At 35.7% G+C, this 17,793-nt stretch overlaps 1 protein-coding gene across 7 annotated transcripts in view; it reads right to left on the bottom strand.

Moving 5' to 3' along the window:
• Positions 1 to 17,793, bottom strand: part of ARHGAP32 (Rho GTPase activating protein 32) — a 306,604-nt gene that overhangs the window by 195,751 nt on the left and 93,060 nt on the right. Inside the window, exon 1 of one of the 7 annotated variants that reach the window (XM_025928536.2) lies at positions 10,123 to 11,342. The exons of 4 other annotated variants lie outside the window; for them this stretch is intronic. In XM_025928536.2, the coding sequence (XP_025784321.1) occupies positions 10,123 to 10,238 (116 nt within the window). In that variant the 5' untranslated portion in view covers positions 10,239 to 11,342. Of the gene's footprint in view, positions 1 to 5,924; positions 7,281 to 10,122; positions 11,343 to 17,793 lie in introns of those variants that run through there. 2 more of the 7 variants (XM_025928537.2, XM_086678675.1) reach the window with 2 other exon arrangements.

Genomic DNA, 17,793 nt, shown 5'->3' with positions numbered 1-17,793 from the left:
TCTTAATAAATAAGTGTATCAAATCATCATGCTGAATATCCTAAACAATATTAAATGACAATTGTAGCTCTATAAAGCTAGGGGGAAAAGAGTACATTGTATAACTTTATTTATATATTATTATAATACATATTACATATTATATGTATAATTTTATTTATATAAAGTTCAAGGACAAGCAAAACCTACTGTGACAGAAGTCAGAATAATGGTTACCTTTGGGGCTAAAGTAATATATATTTTGACTGGTTTGTGTTTACATGGGTATATACATTTATATAAATTCTTCAAGCTATACACTCATTATTTGTGAATTATATGCAAGTTATACCGTAATAGAAGTATAAAATAAGAAGTTTATTGGTAAATATTACATATTTTAAAAGGTATAAAAATTGTTTATATTATACATTTTGTGTTATATAACAACGAATCAACTCCATAAAAACTTAATATCTATTTATTTAATTGATCCTTTTGTTCCATGCTTTTTAAATTATGGACAAATTTTACCTTTAAAGTGATTCATTATAGTTCCATATCGAACAGAAAAGATAGAATGTTAAGATTACCAACCATAAAACCTAAAGAATCTAATGTTTTATTTACAAGAGTTTTCTGTAAAACCTCGGATTTGGACCTGCAGTATTTTCAAGCAAAAGGAAAAAGAGGAAAAAAACCACTTTCCTCAAATTGTGAGAACCAGCTTACCATCTCCCTCATCTAAAAATATTTATATCTTTGACATATACTCACTTTATCTTTGTATGAGTCTTACTGATGGCTTATGAAAAATTATACTTGACAGTGTTAAATTCCACAGAGAAGTCCACACGACACATTGCCTGAGAAGTGTTCCCTAAGGGACTGCTTACACTCAGGCATACCTTTTCTTGATCCCTGGAGTAAATTCCAGGGAGCAACAGAATTCTACCTTTCTCCTTCTATTTCCTTAATCTTTGTTTTTGTTTATTGATGGTTCTTTGCTAAGTTTGGTTCTGGTTCTGTGACACTTATGGCCAATAAATTGTTCCCCAATGGTATGGGAAATGATCGAGAAGTCTTTTTTATGGCCTGAGCGTGCGGTGATATTTGACTGATAGAGACAGGCATCTCTACTCTATTGCAGACAACAGAGAATTTGGTCACGCAATTTATATCTGTTTGTGAAAGAACAGGCTTCAATTCCACTGCAGAGAAGAGCTCGTTCATATACCTAAAGGGGTGAGTTTGGTGTTCTTTTACCCATGGCTGAAGTAAGACTGAAGTTGCAAGGTGTCTGGGTATGTCTGTAACTGATAGTTACACCTATCAGTTATTACCTGTCGTCATAAAGAGTAATATATTTTCCTATTTTCGGGGGATATTAATTCGTTAGATTATAAAGCTCCTTAAAATATAGAAGCTCTGTTCTGGTTAGTTTATATACACTATTAAGAGCTTACATAAACCCAATATTCCCAGAATTCCCAGAAAATAAAGAAACTGAACATGTAAGACTAACGGGGTCAGCTGTTTTGATGGTGAAAACAGAACAGAGATTTGCTGAAGCCAGTGGAATTGAGACGTGGTCACTTCCAACTGAAAATGCCAGATATGCTATAATTCTTAATAGATACTGTAATTTTATCAGACAAAAATCCTGTCCAATTCCTGTCCACTACACTCCCCACCTTATATGTTCTTCCAAACTTTATGAATATATCTATTCATATATATAAATGTTTTCATATTATATTAAGAATACATCCACACTAAGTATAAAAGCAATGTGTAAATATGCTACTTTGTGTACAAAAATGGAAGAATACATTTATTCCTCTATTACAACCCACTTTTTGCATAAAAAAGTATCATATCTACACACCACTATGTAGTTGTCTAGTATTTCCTGCAGCAAACTTCAAATTTCCATGAGTTTACAAAGAGTTTCTTTGCTGTTTTTACACTGTATGATACTCCACTGTGTAGATGTTCCACAATTTATTTAACCAGTCCCCTACTGATGGGATTCTTGCATGATTTCCAATCTTTTGCTATTACAAACAATGCTACGGTAAGCTTCTAAATATGCCATTAATACATATGTGCAAGTATATCTGAGAGGCAAATTCTCCATAATGAAAAAATTCTTTTTATACATAAGCTGTTGTTTCTAGCGGGTTACTGGTCTTTTCTTACCTATTTTTAGGTCTTTATATATTAAAGAGATCAGTCCCTCATCTGTAATATGAGTTCCAAGTATTTTTCCCAGATTGTCATTTGTCCTTTTTTTGTAATGCAGATGTTTTCTATTTTATGTGGTTGAATTTCACAACTCTTTCCTTTGTGGGTTTTGCGTTTTAAAGAATAGCTCTAAAGCCTTCCTTGACCCCCCAAATGTTTTTTCCCACGTATTCTTTTAAAATTTTTGTGATTTCATTTAATAAACATATCTTTAGTCATTTTAGAATGTATTCTTGGTATGAGGTATGACTTCAATTTTTTTTATTTTCCACTGATGCACACCAAGTTTCCCCCAAGGTACTTACTGAATAGCACACACTGTCCCTATGGGTTTTTGAGAGGCCATCTTCACCATATCTAAGTCTTCCTATGTGTCTGAATATATTTCTAGGCTTTCCATTCTATCCCATTATGCCTTCTATTCAGGTACCAGCACCACAAAGTTTTAATTATTGAGACTTTATAGTATAATATCTGGTTGTATTTAGTCCTTGCTTCTTTTCTTCTTCCCAAAGATCCTTGGTGAAGTTATTTAGCCAAGATCAACTTATTTTCAAAATCAATGTGTCTAGGTTTTAAAAAATCGTTATTATTACATAAATTTATAATAAACTGGTAATTTTTTAATGTTTATTTATTTTTCAGAGAGCATGAGCAGGGGAGGGGCAGAGAGAGAAGGGGACAGAGGATCCAAAGTGGGCTGTGCCCTGACAACCGTGAGTCCGATGTGGGGCTCGAACTCACAAACCATAAGATCATGACCTGAGCCAAAGTCAGACACTCAACCAGCTAAGCCACCCAGGCAGCCCAATAAACTCACATCTTCATGATGTTGAATATCTCCAGCTACGAACAAGGTGTATCTTTTCATTTCTTCCAAATGTCTTTTATGTCCTTCAGTAATGTTTTATTTTTAATTCAAATATGTCAAATGTTAAATTTATTTCTGGGTATTTTATTTCCGTTTTTCTTAAAATTGGCACTTTTTCTTCCATTACATCTTCTAACTAGTTGCTATCTGATACACTATTATTAGCCCTGTTGTGCAGATAGGAAAACTGAAATGCACTAACACATCTTAGTCATTCCAGATGTGGCGAGCTGTTTTCTCCTGGAAGTTTCCACTTTACATCCTGAGGAAGACACTGAAATAAACCATTCACATCTCTAGAGACACACTAGACTGCCTAACAGACACCACAACACTCTGCCTCACTGAATGTTCTCTTCAGAAGTTTCCTCTCTAAAGCCATGGGAAAAAGTACCAGTAGACTTCCAATTCAAGACTGCACGTATGTTAAGAAAGAGATCTCTCTTTTCTCTCCAAGTCTCTGAAAAGCCTCTGAAAGCTAAATAAAAGGAAACAAATCCTTAACAGAATGGTATGGGTGGAAGCAGCAGGACAGAGGTCTTGATAAGCAAGTGGGACCACAGTGAATGGTAAACCCAAAGCGGAAAACAGGCCTAAGGAGGCTACACTCCCACTTCTCTCCACAACAAAAGAGGTATTTGCCCCTAAGAAATTAATAAAAACTGTAAAATCACTCTGTAAAGAAATTTAACCATCAATTAGAAGGACCAGGGCTCCTAATGTGGGTGTCTGCACCTACGAGAAACTAGATGCATCATGGGACTACTAAAGAAAACAGCTAAGGGAAAGAGGCAAAGAAGGGCAGACATCTAGCTTAGTAGTTAAAAGCATAAATTCCATTCAGTCAGAAAAAATACCACATGTACACTAAATAAATAGTCACAAAGCTAAAGAAGACAATAACACAAATGTATTATTTACAGGTACCAGTGCATATGCTATGTCTATATAAAAAAAAACAAACCTTAAGAACTATTTCCCTACTCAGATTGAATTTGGAAGATTAAAGATTTTACTGGTGGCCTAAATAAACAGTATAAGGAATACATCAAATCAAAAAAATAAAAATGTAAAGAGAAATATATCATGATTAAAGGACAGATTAGGAAGACTTGATATGTAATAAATAGGTTCCACAATGAGACACTTATTGTAGATAGAAGAGAGGGGAAAATTAAATAAATAATAAGTAATAATAAAAAGTTCTGTTCTAACATGAAAACTTCAATCTATGGATTGAAAGTCACTGAGCTCCAAGCTGAAGAACTAAGGATAAAATACATGTAAGTAAGGATGAAAAGACTGTGTTACAAGCATTCAGACAGAAAGTACAAAAAAAAAAAAAAAAAAAAGGCACGAGTACAGGCAAGAAATCAGAGTACATCATTCATGGAACTTATGTGAACAAAATACTCAAGAAAAAAAAAAGCCAAATGTACCAGAACAGACACATGAAGATGGAAGAGGATAAAAAGGAAACAACATTGGTCCTGACCAATGATACATATAATTAAATGTGAATAAATGACAAAAAGTATTAAAACATCTGAGCAAAAAACTGGGGTTTGGGGTGGGGTAAGATGCTGGTAAGTTTAAAAGAGTATCCAAAGGGGACTGAGAGAAAGAGGATGGAAAAGGATTCTAAAGATCTTGTCTTAAGAGGAAGAGAAGTAGAAAAGAGAACCATGGTAGAAAAAGACAGCACACCTGAGTGGAAGAAATTATTTGATTCTCTAATAATAAAGAAAATACATATCTGAATATAAGAGCATGGAAAGAGAAGCTAATCATTAATGGAAAGTAAAACTATAGCATATCTTCTAAAATTAAATGTCCAGAAAGGTTTTGCTTGTTCTCATTTTAATCTTGCTAGGCTATCACTTGATTGTTTTTTAAGGAAATTGACTATATTACATTTACAAACAATACTTTATATGTTCCAGGGGTTTTCATTTACTGAGTTTGAACATGCAAATGACTGTTTAAGGGAGTTTTCATGTTTCAGTAATATGCAAAGGTTAAGGAAAAATTGGTTTTTAAGGTTTAAATAAACAACCTAATAGCCAGGAACTTTGACATACTTTTCTATCGTTTCTGTACTCTAAGGCCCTTCTTGAACATCAAAAAACTCATACAGGCAGGTAGAAGAAAGGTTTACCTTGGATTCCATCCCAAAGAGTTTAATTACTGAAATACCAAGAAAGCCCTGTACTAGCATGCCTCATGGTTAAGACAGATTTATTTCACAGATTATAAAGACAGCCCAAAGGCTAGACTCCAATACTGCATAAAATTTTCTGAGATTAAGTGATGTTCATATCAGACTTTGCTGATCATAATTAAATTTATTATCCTTGTGACACTGGTAAGAGTATGTTAGGTGAAAATTATACTTTATGTTGAAAGAATATTTTAAGGACTCACCTGTATTCTAGATCACACATTCAGGGTTATGGAGTAATACTCATCTTTTTTGGAAAGATACATTTTTTTTTGGTATCATACATAACAGATTATTAAGGGCGAGATGCCTATGAGAAGTCACAGAGTATAAAACAGACCTGGGTTGTAATATAGGTATACATGTCATTGGTTAATTATTAATGCTACCTCTCTATCCTTCCAGGCTCATAAAAACTGAGGATCCCCAAATCAAAAAAATTTCTGCAGATGACAGAAGAACAGCCAAGGAATTAAAAGCAAGGAATTGTGAAATAGCTTTACAGGCTTCCAGAGAAATTTAGCCGTCAAAAGAAATCATTCTAAATCTAAAAGAAAAGTAAAAGCCTAGAAGAAATAGAATACCATATTCAAAAGCCATTGTTACCTATTAGGATTGCTGCAGTTATCTTCTCACTCACAGTATCATTTCCAATAAGGCCTAGAATTAATGAAGCAACCAACAAATCAAGTGCATGAACTATTATTAGTCATATGATGCTATAAACCAATGAAGACACTGCAAAATAAATTAAAACATGTGTTCACCAAACCATCTGGTTTAACTAAAGTTACAAGTTTCTCTTTTCACCTAAAATCATTTTATTACGGAGTTAAAGCAAAGATCTTATTGAAAGATCTGGGCATCTACAAACTGATTTTAAAAGCACGCAGTCTAGGGCCACCTGGGTGGCTCACTCAATTGGGCATCCAATTCTTGATACATGCTCAGGTCATGATCTCGTAGTTCTGTGCGGCCTGCACTGGGCTCTGCACTGATGGCCCAGAGCCTGCTTGAGATTCTTCCTCTCTCTCTGCTCTTACACTGCTCACACTTTCTCTTTTTCAAAAAAAAATAATAAACTTTTTTTAAAAATGTATTAAAAACACATAGTTCTGAAGATGTGGTTCATTTATGCACTATATCATCTCTGTAAGTGTTTCGAACTATTATGTCATACTTGCCAGGCTATGTATCTGTCAGTAACATAATACTACAGAAGACTAAACTAGATTATATGACAAACATTTCTAATCTTAAATGCCAAAGAACCAGAACCCTTATGATAATGAGTTAGTAATAACTGCTAGGTGTTCTAGAGGTCATTACTTAAAAAAAATTTTTTTAATGTTTATTTTTGAGAGACAGAGACAGAGTGAGAGCAGGGGAGTAGAAAGAGAGGGGGACACAGAATCTGAAGTAGGCTCCAGGCTCAGAGTTGTCAGCAGCACAGAGCCCCATGCGGGGCTCAAAACCACAAACCATGGGATTGTGACCTGAGCCAAAGTCGGACCGGACCCTCAACCGACTGAGCCACCCAGGCACCCCATAGAGGTCATCACATTTAAAAGATCACATTATTATATGCATTAGTTCACTTTTATGTTCACTGAAAAAACTACACACATCACCATTGCTCAAAATCCCTCAAAGAAAGAATTTCAGAACTAAGATGTCAGCTTTAAAGTCTCTTAAAAGTTATCACTTACCAGAAAATAACCTTTAGCAGCTAAATGTTTCACTAAAGTCTTTCACTTTCAAGATCAATCACACCTGGGTTCAAAATTTTGCTCTACCATATACTACAATGTGGACTATGTGTGACTTTCTGAGTGATAATTTCCTCATCTGGAAAATGGGGAAAATAGTACCTATTTTATAGGCTTGATACACAGATAATTGACATCCTGTACATAACATATTTGGCTTAATATATTGCATATAACAACTCCAAAATTAAATTTTTCTGTCTTAAAATAATTAAAACATTTCTGCTTTTCCTTTTTTGCCTCATATTCCTTATTTACAAAAGGGCTCTTCCAATGATGTTTAAGGACTACTGAATTCTAAGGACTGTGACAATCTTTAAATATTCTAGTTGAATTACTATTTTACCATAGTGATAATGGTAGAAAATAACTTCACTCTACAAATAAGAAATCAGAAAATGAGACATTTGTGAGTCAGCGGTACAAGTCTGAACTACTGCTAAGAAGGAGACTGGGCAACTCCCCACAGGGCTAGAATGTAAGAAAAAGTATCCTTTCTTCCAACCAAGTCTAAAAATAAATGCTATTCTAAAAGCTACTGGGACAGACATGAACACCCCTCCATGAGTATTTCGTCCTAACGCAGATGACAGCTGGGCAGCACCAGGAACCTACATTGTAGGTATGGTAGAACTTTATACTCTTATCAGACACGGTGTCTCAACACAATGCTATTTTTCTAAGAATGAATTTAAAACGTAGCTTAGAATCTATTCAGAGAAAAAGAATGGCACACAATCTTTTGCCCTTGCTGTGTGCGTATGCGACTGAGTGTGTATAAGTGGAAATTAACTAGAATATAAACAATAAGGACAGTTTGATTTAATGTTAAGATTTTAAAGAAACACATGAAGACTCTTCTGTATATTTTCTTAATGATTAAATTGCTTTTACTAAAACAACTCTAACATTGAGTCTACTATTTGGTTCTCCCAAGGCTACAGCTGCAACTCCTACCATCCAACCCTTCACCTCCGACACCCACACACATTTTTTTCTGCTAGGCATTTTAGCTGGAACGCGGCTGTGAATGTTGTAAAGGCACCGTGCCGCCGCGTTTCCTCATGTCTTACTGCTGAATAGGTGAGAAACACTACATGAAATACGGCCTTACTCAGATCTCTCTGTTGCGCTTACAAATAAAAATAAAGTAAGATCAAACCCCAAAGACCTATTTGGTCTGGGAGAGCCATGAAGCTATTCAGATATGAAGTATCATAATAAAAAGGATCAATGCTTTGTGGTGTATCATGGTTTCCTAAAACAAAGCAAGTACTAACAGAGCTCAGCTTCTCAGGATGAAAATGCTATCACATAGGCTTGAGGAAAAGAAAAGTTCCATCTTGCACAGATTTGCTCTCAAATTTAACAATCAAAAGAAAATCCCAGATAGTCTCCTGTTGTCTAACAAGTAAATTGAGAATGACATCACCATTACAACAAAGTCCTGTTTCTTCCTTTGACTAATATCCCAAAATAACTTTTAAAGTTTTAATACCAAGTCAAACAGTTTTAACACAGACAAAATAAATACTTTATTTCTTCTAATTGTTCATGAGACACTGCCATATTGTAAGGAATTTGTGTAACATCAGCATATCTTGGGAGAGAAGCAGCTTACTCAAATAAGAAAGGACAAATAAAATTATGGGAAGAATGAGAAAGTTGATACAAAAATAAGAACTTCATATGCTAATAATTCATTTTCATACTTTGAACATTAAATTTTTCTTCAAAATTTAAAACATACTTGTTCATTATAACCACTGAGTGACAAATTTAATGTAGCTTATCAGGACTTCCTTATATTCAATCCCTTCTGTCCTTTATCCTAGACGTTATTTTTAAGTTTATTTATTTATTTTGAGACAGAGAGACACTGTAAGCAGGGGAGGGGCAGAGAGAGAGGGAGAGACAGAATTCTAAGCAGGCTCCGAATGGTCAGCACACAGCCTGACATGGGGCTCTATCTGACAAACCATGAGATCATGACCTGAGCTGAAATCAAGTCAGATGCTTAACTGACTGAGCCACCTAAGTAGCCCTATCCTAGGCTTTAAAGATAAAGAAATTCTTTAACTTCAGAGAGACTCTTCTTGAACATTAAACATAAAGACAAGCTCTGGTGTAAATAATGGTATGTTCACCTACCCAAGTATGCACAGGTAAAATTATTAAAAGATGTTTAATTGCTCATGTGGGTGACAGTGATAATATGTAGAACAAACTTCTTCAAGAGGTGTTTTAGTTAACTCCAAAAGAATGAGTCTGCTAACCATGTTCGGGGGAAAAAATGCCTTCTAAAATCTGTAACAGCATGAATAAACCAATGGTCTGTCTCCACAAGCTGGGGAAGATCTTTACCAGTACCACCAAACTTTGAGAACTGCTTAATGGGGAAGCATTTCCTAAAAATTTCAATTATGAAGTTACAACTAGAGATTGAAAACCAAGAAAGATTCGCAAGGGAGGAGGGAGGGGGAAGGGGAATGAGATAGAAGATCAGAGACAAGAGTAAGGATCAAACCCATGAAATAATTTGTACTTATAGTCAAAATGTTTTACTTGCATGAATAACACAGCAAAAGCATCCACGCACATGCACACACACACACATTCCAAGAAAAAGAGGAAGAAAAAATCTTATTACATTCAAATTCAGATCAAATCTATTAGGTACAAATCAGATACAGGAAGGAGCGTTAGTTCATTCATTATGAGTCTCTACTTGAAATTCCTGAAATGCTACTACAAAACCTGTCTAACACCTTCTCTTCCTGGTGTTCTAACAAGTCATTTAAAATGCATTTTATAAGCTCAGGGCATGTTGTGGAATGAAGAGAGCTATGTACAACTAGAAACGTCTTCTTTTCAGCTCCAAACCTTCCCCCCACAGAAAAGACAGTCCTACTAGAAAAGAGATTAAAACAGAAAAAATGGGAAAGAGGTGTGGGGTGGAGGGAGTGGCGGGAGGAACAAAGATGAGAGAGAGAGAGAGAGAGAGAGAGAGAGAGAACTGCGAATTCCACAATTACCTGAAGTTGTCTTCCCTTTCTCCCTCTTCACTTCCAGACACCTGAGTTGGAATTTCAGAATCCAACCAGAAAACACTATCATCTCCTGAAGTGCTACTCTCACTTTCGGTCTCCATCTTGTATTCGAAAAATGTAAACCTCAAGGCATGGATAAAGAACACCACCAATGTTCAAGTTGTTCAGCTCTGTTTATGTACACTCAGGTGTGTGGCTGATACACAGTGATATGTGATCGTGCCGGGCCACAGTCTATTACGTGCTCGCTTAATTACAGTTGGGGTAAAGACAGGAAATCACATATAGCACACTCACCGCCTCTGAGTACTGCACCTGTGACACCAGAGTCCCTCCCACTGCCTCAGGCTCTGTGACCTACATAACCAAACGCAAAACCCAAATGAAGGTGGTTTTTCCCTAATTTATTTAGTAACTATTTTTCTGTTCTCAAAGTTTCCAGTTAATAAGTTAAAAATAGGCATTTTCAAAGTGCAGGATGCTCTTATTTTGCTATCTCAGACTTAAGAAAGGTAAACAAAAAAGTAAAAAGGATAACATTTTATGTAAAAGTCTCCTGGGCCAACCACAATGAGAGACACACTTACAGACCTCACAGTTAAAAAGGATCACAGTTCAGAGAGAAGGTAAGCCTGCCGTAGGGACCTGCAGGCCTTCTAATATTACATCCATCTTTCCTTCCCCTCAGTAATAACTGCCAGATACACCTTGCTCAGGTATCCAAAACGGGACATAACAGCCGGGCTTGTCCATAGCCTTTTAAAGAAAAATGAATAAATACCGTAAGTTAAAAGACATTGACTATTACATCAAATAAAGGCATGTGACACTTTTACACATCATTTAAATTGCAGATGCCCATGGGAGCAATACAATGACCTGCTGGGAAATGAGTGAAAAGTATAGCATCTGTAACACTGGCAATGACAACTGTTACTTAGAAAACAGCCATGTTGTTACCAACCACTGACATGTCAGATATTCATCTTTTGGCCCAGCAATTCCCTTTCTAGGAAATTGCCTTATTTTCACAGGTGGAAATAAGAACTGAACTGAAATATTCATGGCAGTCAACTTTATAACAGCAAAACAGAATAGCGAAAACAATCTAACTTGCTCATTAACAGAAAACTGGATAACCAAATTATGGAATACCCATCAAAGGGAGTGCTATACAGTTGGGTAAATGAGAAACACAAGGCAGCCCTATTGGTCATGATGTGAAACAAACCCTAAGGCCCACCATTAAGACAAAGAAGAGAGAGGTAAAGGTGTAGAACAGTATATATGATTTGTTCCCATTCACATTTTAAAACAGGAAGGGGAAACACACATGGCTAACACGTGCAGAATATGTAGAGAAGGACGGCATGCGATCTCCGAGAGAAAACACAGCTAGACAAGAAGAATGAGAGGGAGACAGGTTTTCACTGTACCATGTGCACACAATGCTTGGAAAATAATAACTAATTTTAATATAGTCTTTATATCCCTCAGCAAACAATCCAATTTTTAAGTATTATTTCAAATCAGGTCTTTTTTTTCCTCCTAAGCAGTCCTAACTCCTTGAATCTGTTTCATGAATCCAACTTATCTTTCCTTTTAATCATTTATTTTGTTTTCATTACTGTCATTGATTTGCCTCACTTCCTCAAGTCCTTTTAAACATGAAAACATGAACTGGAAGCAGTATTTTTACACAGAATAGTGAGGGCCGTCTGAGCAATACAAGCTCACTCAGGAAATCTTTTCTAGTCCTGCCGCCACTGCAGAACCTCCCCAGACACCCCTGCTGCAGTGAGCCTTCAATCCCACCAACCTGACCTATGCACCAAAGCCAACCTTCCACAGGCCTCACAGGTTTTAAGTTGATTTATTTACTTATCTCTCTCTGAAAGAGAGAGAGAGAGAGAGAGAGAGAAAGCAGGGGGAGGGGCAGAAAGAGAGGAGGACAGATGATCTGAAGCGGGCTCTGCGTTGACAGTGAAGAGCCCAAAGCAGGGCTTAAACTCACCAACCTAGAGATCATGACCTGAGCTGAAGTCAGACACTTAACCAACTGAGCCGCCCAGCACCCCAGGCCTCACGGTTTTGCCTCTACTATCAGGAGTCTTAAAAAAATGGTTTTAACTTCAAAATCAACATGCGTTCTGTTCCCTTTGGTAGCTAATGAAAATCTAGCAGAAACATAAGGTAGCGGGGGCATGCAAGGAACAAAGTGGAGTCAATCACTGGGGCTACCAGAAGCTGAGGAGGAGTCACCTTCCTGAAGACTACAATTGCTTTAACCCTTTTTCCCCTGATCGGCTTAAAACCTGAAACCTTATCAGGCTTCACTTTCCCAACAAATTTTAGTGGGGCACAAGTCTCTGACCTACACCACAGGAGTCACCATCAATAGTTTAGGCTGAGTTGACTCTCTATCTTCTACTGACCAAGAGGTAAGGAAGAAAAGGGAAAGGGGAGCTCCTAAACCCATTGCAACAAGAGGAAAAGCAATTCTAGCCACAGTTTAAGAATCTGAAATTAGAATGCGTTTTATGCAAGAAAAAATTTTTAAAGTGGCTTATTTTTCTAGCAGCAGTTAAGTAGTAATAATAACAGCAAACATATACTGAGTACTTTCATGTGCCAAGCAATGTGCTATGGTTCTTAGAAACTTAGTTATAATTATGTAATTCTCACAGAAGAAGCTATTTATAATCCTTACAGGTGAAGAAATTGAAGGTTAGGGTAATAATTCATCCAGGGTTACTCAGTTTATAAGTGTGCATTAAAAATACTTTTTAAAGTCTAACCACCAAGGGGCACCACGGTGGCTCAGTCAGTTAAACATCCAACTCTTGGTTTTGGCTGAAGTCACAAGTTTCAGCCCCACGTCGGGCTTCATGCTAACAGTGCAGGGCCTGCTTGGATTCTCTCTCCATCTCTCTGCCCCTCCCCTGCTCACTCTCTCTCTCTCTCTCTGTATAAAAATAAAAATAAAATAAATAAAATAAATCTAACCACCATGTAAAATGTTATTTGTATGGGAAGAATATGTGGTTTTCCTTCTGGTCCACATTCAGCTCATTAGCCTGGCTGGCTTTAATCTCATAGGTTATTTTTGCTCTTTCTTTTCTTTCTCTCTTCTTTCTTTCTCTCTTTCTCTCTCTCCCTCTCTCTCTCTTTCTTTCTTTCGGGGGGGGGGGGGGGGGGGAGACACTGACCTGCATTCATTTCTACACAGCATCCCCCACACATTTGGGCTGACTACTAAAAAAGAGTGCAGGTAGGAGATCACACAAAACGGCAGCAGAGCAGCAAGAGGACTGAGGTCTTGATTTCAGTGCTCCTTTTACTACTCTTTAAGTTAAAGTTGTTTTTCTCAAATCGCTTCAAAACAGCACACAGTGGGGTGCGTGGGTGGCTCAGTGGGTTGGGCATCTGACTTTGGCTCAGGCCATGAGCTGGAGCCCTGCGTCAGGCTCAGTGCTGACAGCTCAGAGCCCGGAGCCTGCTTCAGATTCTGTGTCTCCCTCTCTCTCTGCCCCTCCCCCGCTCATGCTCTGTCTCTCTCTCTCTCAAAAATAAGCAAACATTAAAAAAAAAATTAAAAAAAAAAAACAAAACAGCACACAGCACATAGCCAGAAGGTCAATATCCCCTAAACTGGGCACCAAGCTTTGTCCACAGAATGGTTCACAATTATGACTCTAAACACAAATATACCGAACAGACTCCAGAAAATTATATATTCTCAATGTGAATAGCATGTGTCTAGGTATTATCTACATCTACATATATATATGTATATATGTATCAAATAATTCTTTGGAAAGAAAAGTTAAGCAAGTATCTTCCTAAAATATTTGCGATTGAAGATTTTCTTCCAAATGTAAGAAGCACAATCCATAATAGACAAACGTCATCCATCATTAATCATTCTTATACTAGGTATTCATTCAAAATTTCAGATTATTTATATATTTAAATTGTTTTTCTAACCAATCGTAGGTGGTTTGTAGGTTTCCTACATTGAAATAATTAACTTCAAAAGAATAACTATTTTCTTACTTATTACAGAATATTCATGTATTCTGGATCATCATACAGAGACATATGCTTCAGTTTATAATATATCTAAAGGGCAAACAATTATGAATATGTTATTTTATTAAAATTTATTTAAATAGAATAAATGTTATTTGTTTATAAATAAATTCATTTCATTAAAATAGCTAAAGAATACAATTAATTTGATATGATCCTCAATTGGTCACTTGAAACATAACAGAAAAAGTCTATTTGGCTGGAAAATGAAACATACCATGTCAGAGCAGGTTTTGCCTCATCAGAAATATATATTCAGAGATCTGTGAACAACTCTCCAACAAAAGCTAAATAAAATTTCCAAAAAATGGATACCTTAACAATATATCATCCCTATTACAAGAATATATGCATTTAAAGGTATATGTTGTATTTCAAAAAGCTGTTTTATGAAGCTAAAAATATTTTTCAGTAGAAATGTAAATCAGACATTGGTTCAAATCTCAACATGTCACTTATAAATAGTGTGGTTTGAGGTTAAGTAGCTTAAATTGAGTCTCAGTTTGGTTTGGTAATCTCTAAAAAAGAAATAATAACATTGTAAGGTTGTGTGGATCAGAAATAATGCATGTGATGAAACTATCATACTGTACAGTGAAGATAAGATCCTCTGTAAATGACAGCCATCAAGCTCATCATCACTGACACCATTTAGATGTTTTTATTGTTGTAATTATAAAAACTGAGAAATAAGATATTTAATCTGCAAATATTTGGCTTTTTTTAGTTTTATCACTTTATAATCACCCTTATTTAAAAGAGAGTAGTAATCTCATAAATAAAAGGAAACAAGTCTCAACTAAGATATAATTTTCTACTTATCTGAACCCCTTTCATGAATGTGAAGGATGGAAAATCAAAAATTAGAACAGAAAGCTCATATACTCCCTTCATGACATTAAAACAAAGATTACAAAGTACATATAAAATTCGATCAAAGACAATTCAGCATGACATTTCCAATCTCCTTAACAAGTGATGTTAAGTGGAAATTTCCCAAGTGTATGCACAAATTCTCTCGAAATTTAACTAAAATCATATACTGTTTTTAAATTACGTTCTGTATCTTTAGCTAAACAAGCAAAGATTAAAAGCATAATTTTGGGGGCGCCTGGATGGCTCAGTAAGTTAAGCATCAGACTGGCTCAGGTCACGATCTCATGGTTCCTGAGTTCAAGGCCCACGATGGTCTCTCTGCTGTCAGTGTAGAGCCCACCTCGGATCCTCTGTCTCCCACCCTCTCTCTCTGCACACTCTTGCTCTCTCTCTCTCAAAACTAAACTTTTAAAAATAAATAAATATTGAAAACATACTTTGTGGTATTAAGGTTTAAAAATGTGTAATATTTCTTATAATGTATAACTCTACCTTCAATAAATATATAATCTCAGACTACATTTTCACTGGATCAGTAACTACCATCAATTGTTACATGATCTAGAATCTTCATCTTGTGTAAATACTGGTTAAAGAAATATACTATGACAGTCTACTTAATCAGACTTCTTCAACATAATTTGTAACCACAGTGCTATATATAGTCTGTTTGGTATCAGTAACTTGAAAAAAAAATCTAGAAACACTATATACAGTAGATTCCATTATTATAAGAAAAATTGTGTGTGTGTGTGTGTGTGTGTGTGTGTGTGTGTATGGCATAACATTATATACATATAGCTTGGGAGATCATATAACAAAAATACTGTGTGATTTTTACTTTCTTTATCTACAATTTTGCTAATTTTTAACACAAAAGTGTGTTAGCTGTTTTGGTTAACTCAGAAGTTAAAAGATCCATTCCATAGTTTCTTCTCTTGAATACTTGAGAATTATTACCCTAGAATATACCTCATCTACCCAAGAAATCAACAACAAAATTTTAAAAATGCTTATTGATGGGGCGCCTGGGTGGCGCAGTCGGTTAAGCGTCCGGCTTCAGCCAGGTCACGATCTCGCGGTCTGTGAGTTCGAGCCCCGCGTCAGGCTCTGGGCTGATGGCTCAGAGCCTGGAGCCTGTTTCCGATTCTATGTCTCCCTCTCTCTCTACCCCTCCCCCATTCATGCTCTGTCTCTCTCTGTCCCGAAAATAAATAAACGTTGAAAAAAAAAATTAAAAAAAAAAAATGCTTATTGAATACATATGAGTGAATGACAGAAAAATTTACATCCCAAGCATAGGGAATATAAAGTTCAAAAATAAATAAAGTCAGTGTGAATAAATAAGGCAATCTTTTTATACAGACCAAGGCAAATCTAAAATGAAGAGAAAGATACATAGATTTATATTCAAGTTTGAATGACACATTAATTAGGGATTGAGTATCTGACAATTTCTTCCAATTTGGCTGGAACCAGACAGTAATATTATAATCTGTGGTGCTTTTCATGTGATGTGTTCAAAAGATGTAGTGAATGCAAAGTATATCTTATGATGTCTCAAAAAGTACTTCAAAATAATAAAATTGTTTCTTAAGTGTCAATTCAGAATCTTCAAATTATATCACTGCTCCCTTGAGGTAAGATAAGCATGTTTAGAAACTGAACTAACTTGTTATTTACTGATATGCAATTTATTAAGCTGTTTCACAGTTATAAGTAGCACTCAAGTTAAATATACAAAGCAACTGAAAACAATTGCTAAGTGCAATTTCTGAGTACCCATGGTTTCCATTTAGGAAATCATGTTGGAATTTTATTAATTTAATGAAGTTCAGATGATCCAAATTCCTCTGTGCTTATCACCTATGTGAACTCAGGAGTTCTATTTCCTCATCTGATCAGAATAACCATCCCCAACTGTATCGCAATTGAAGTGATTATATGAAACGATATATATAAAGTATCTACCAAAACATTTGTGAATAATAGGTGCTAAACAAAACCGAGAGGTATAATAAAAGAAAGATGTTTCATGAATCTATGTTTTAGGTCTACTAAAAAATGTTAAACTGCTTCAGAAGAATTAAAATTCTCATGAGACAAGGACTCTTTTTTAAATTAGTAAAATATCATCATCTCACCAAAAATGATTAGCCAATAATCCATTAATATCTTCAATACATGGTCAATGTACAAGGCTTTCCAATTGCCATGAACCTTTTTTTAAAAAACAGTTGTTTTTTTTGAATCAGAAAGTCCACACATGGTATTTTAGTTAATAAGTCTCTTGAGTCCCTGGTGATTTAAAGGTCCCCCCACCCCCCCGCCTTTATTTTTGTTGTACATCTGTTGAAGAAACCAGGTCCTGTATATTCTCTAACACTCAGGATTTTGCTGATTATATGCCAACAGTCTGGTTCTACAGGCTCCTCTAGCTCTCATATTTCCTTTACAGGCATTAATTCTTAAAAGCTATGTGGAATGCTTTAGTTTGGTATTTTCTGCCTTATTTGCCAATCTTCTAAAATAAGTATTAATCAAATGAACAAATACTAAACAAACAAAATGATAAAATGATACAAATGCAAAGACAAAAGTAACCAAAGGCCATTGATCATACACTCTTGCAATAAGGTATTAGTGGAACAGCTACCCAAGGCAATGCACATTAAGAGGTTTCAAGCG

This window comes from Puma concolor, chromosome D1 (genome assembly GCF_028749965.1).
Source record: "Puma concolor isolate L17-30 chromosome D1, mPumCon1.1.hap2, whole genome shotgun sequence".
NCBI classification, from domain to species: domain Eukaryota; kingdom Metazoa; phylum Chordata; class Mammalia; order Carnivora; family Felidae; genus Puma; species Puma concolor.
Note: the sequence above shows the minus strand (reverse complement) of the source record. Positions and strands in the feature narration are given on the sequence as shown.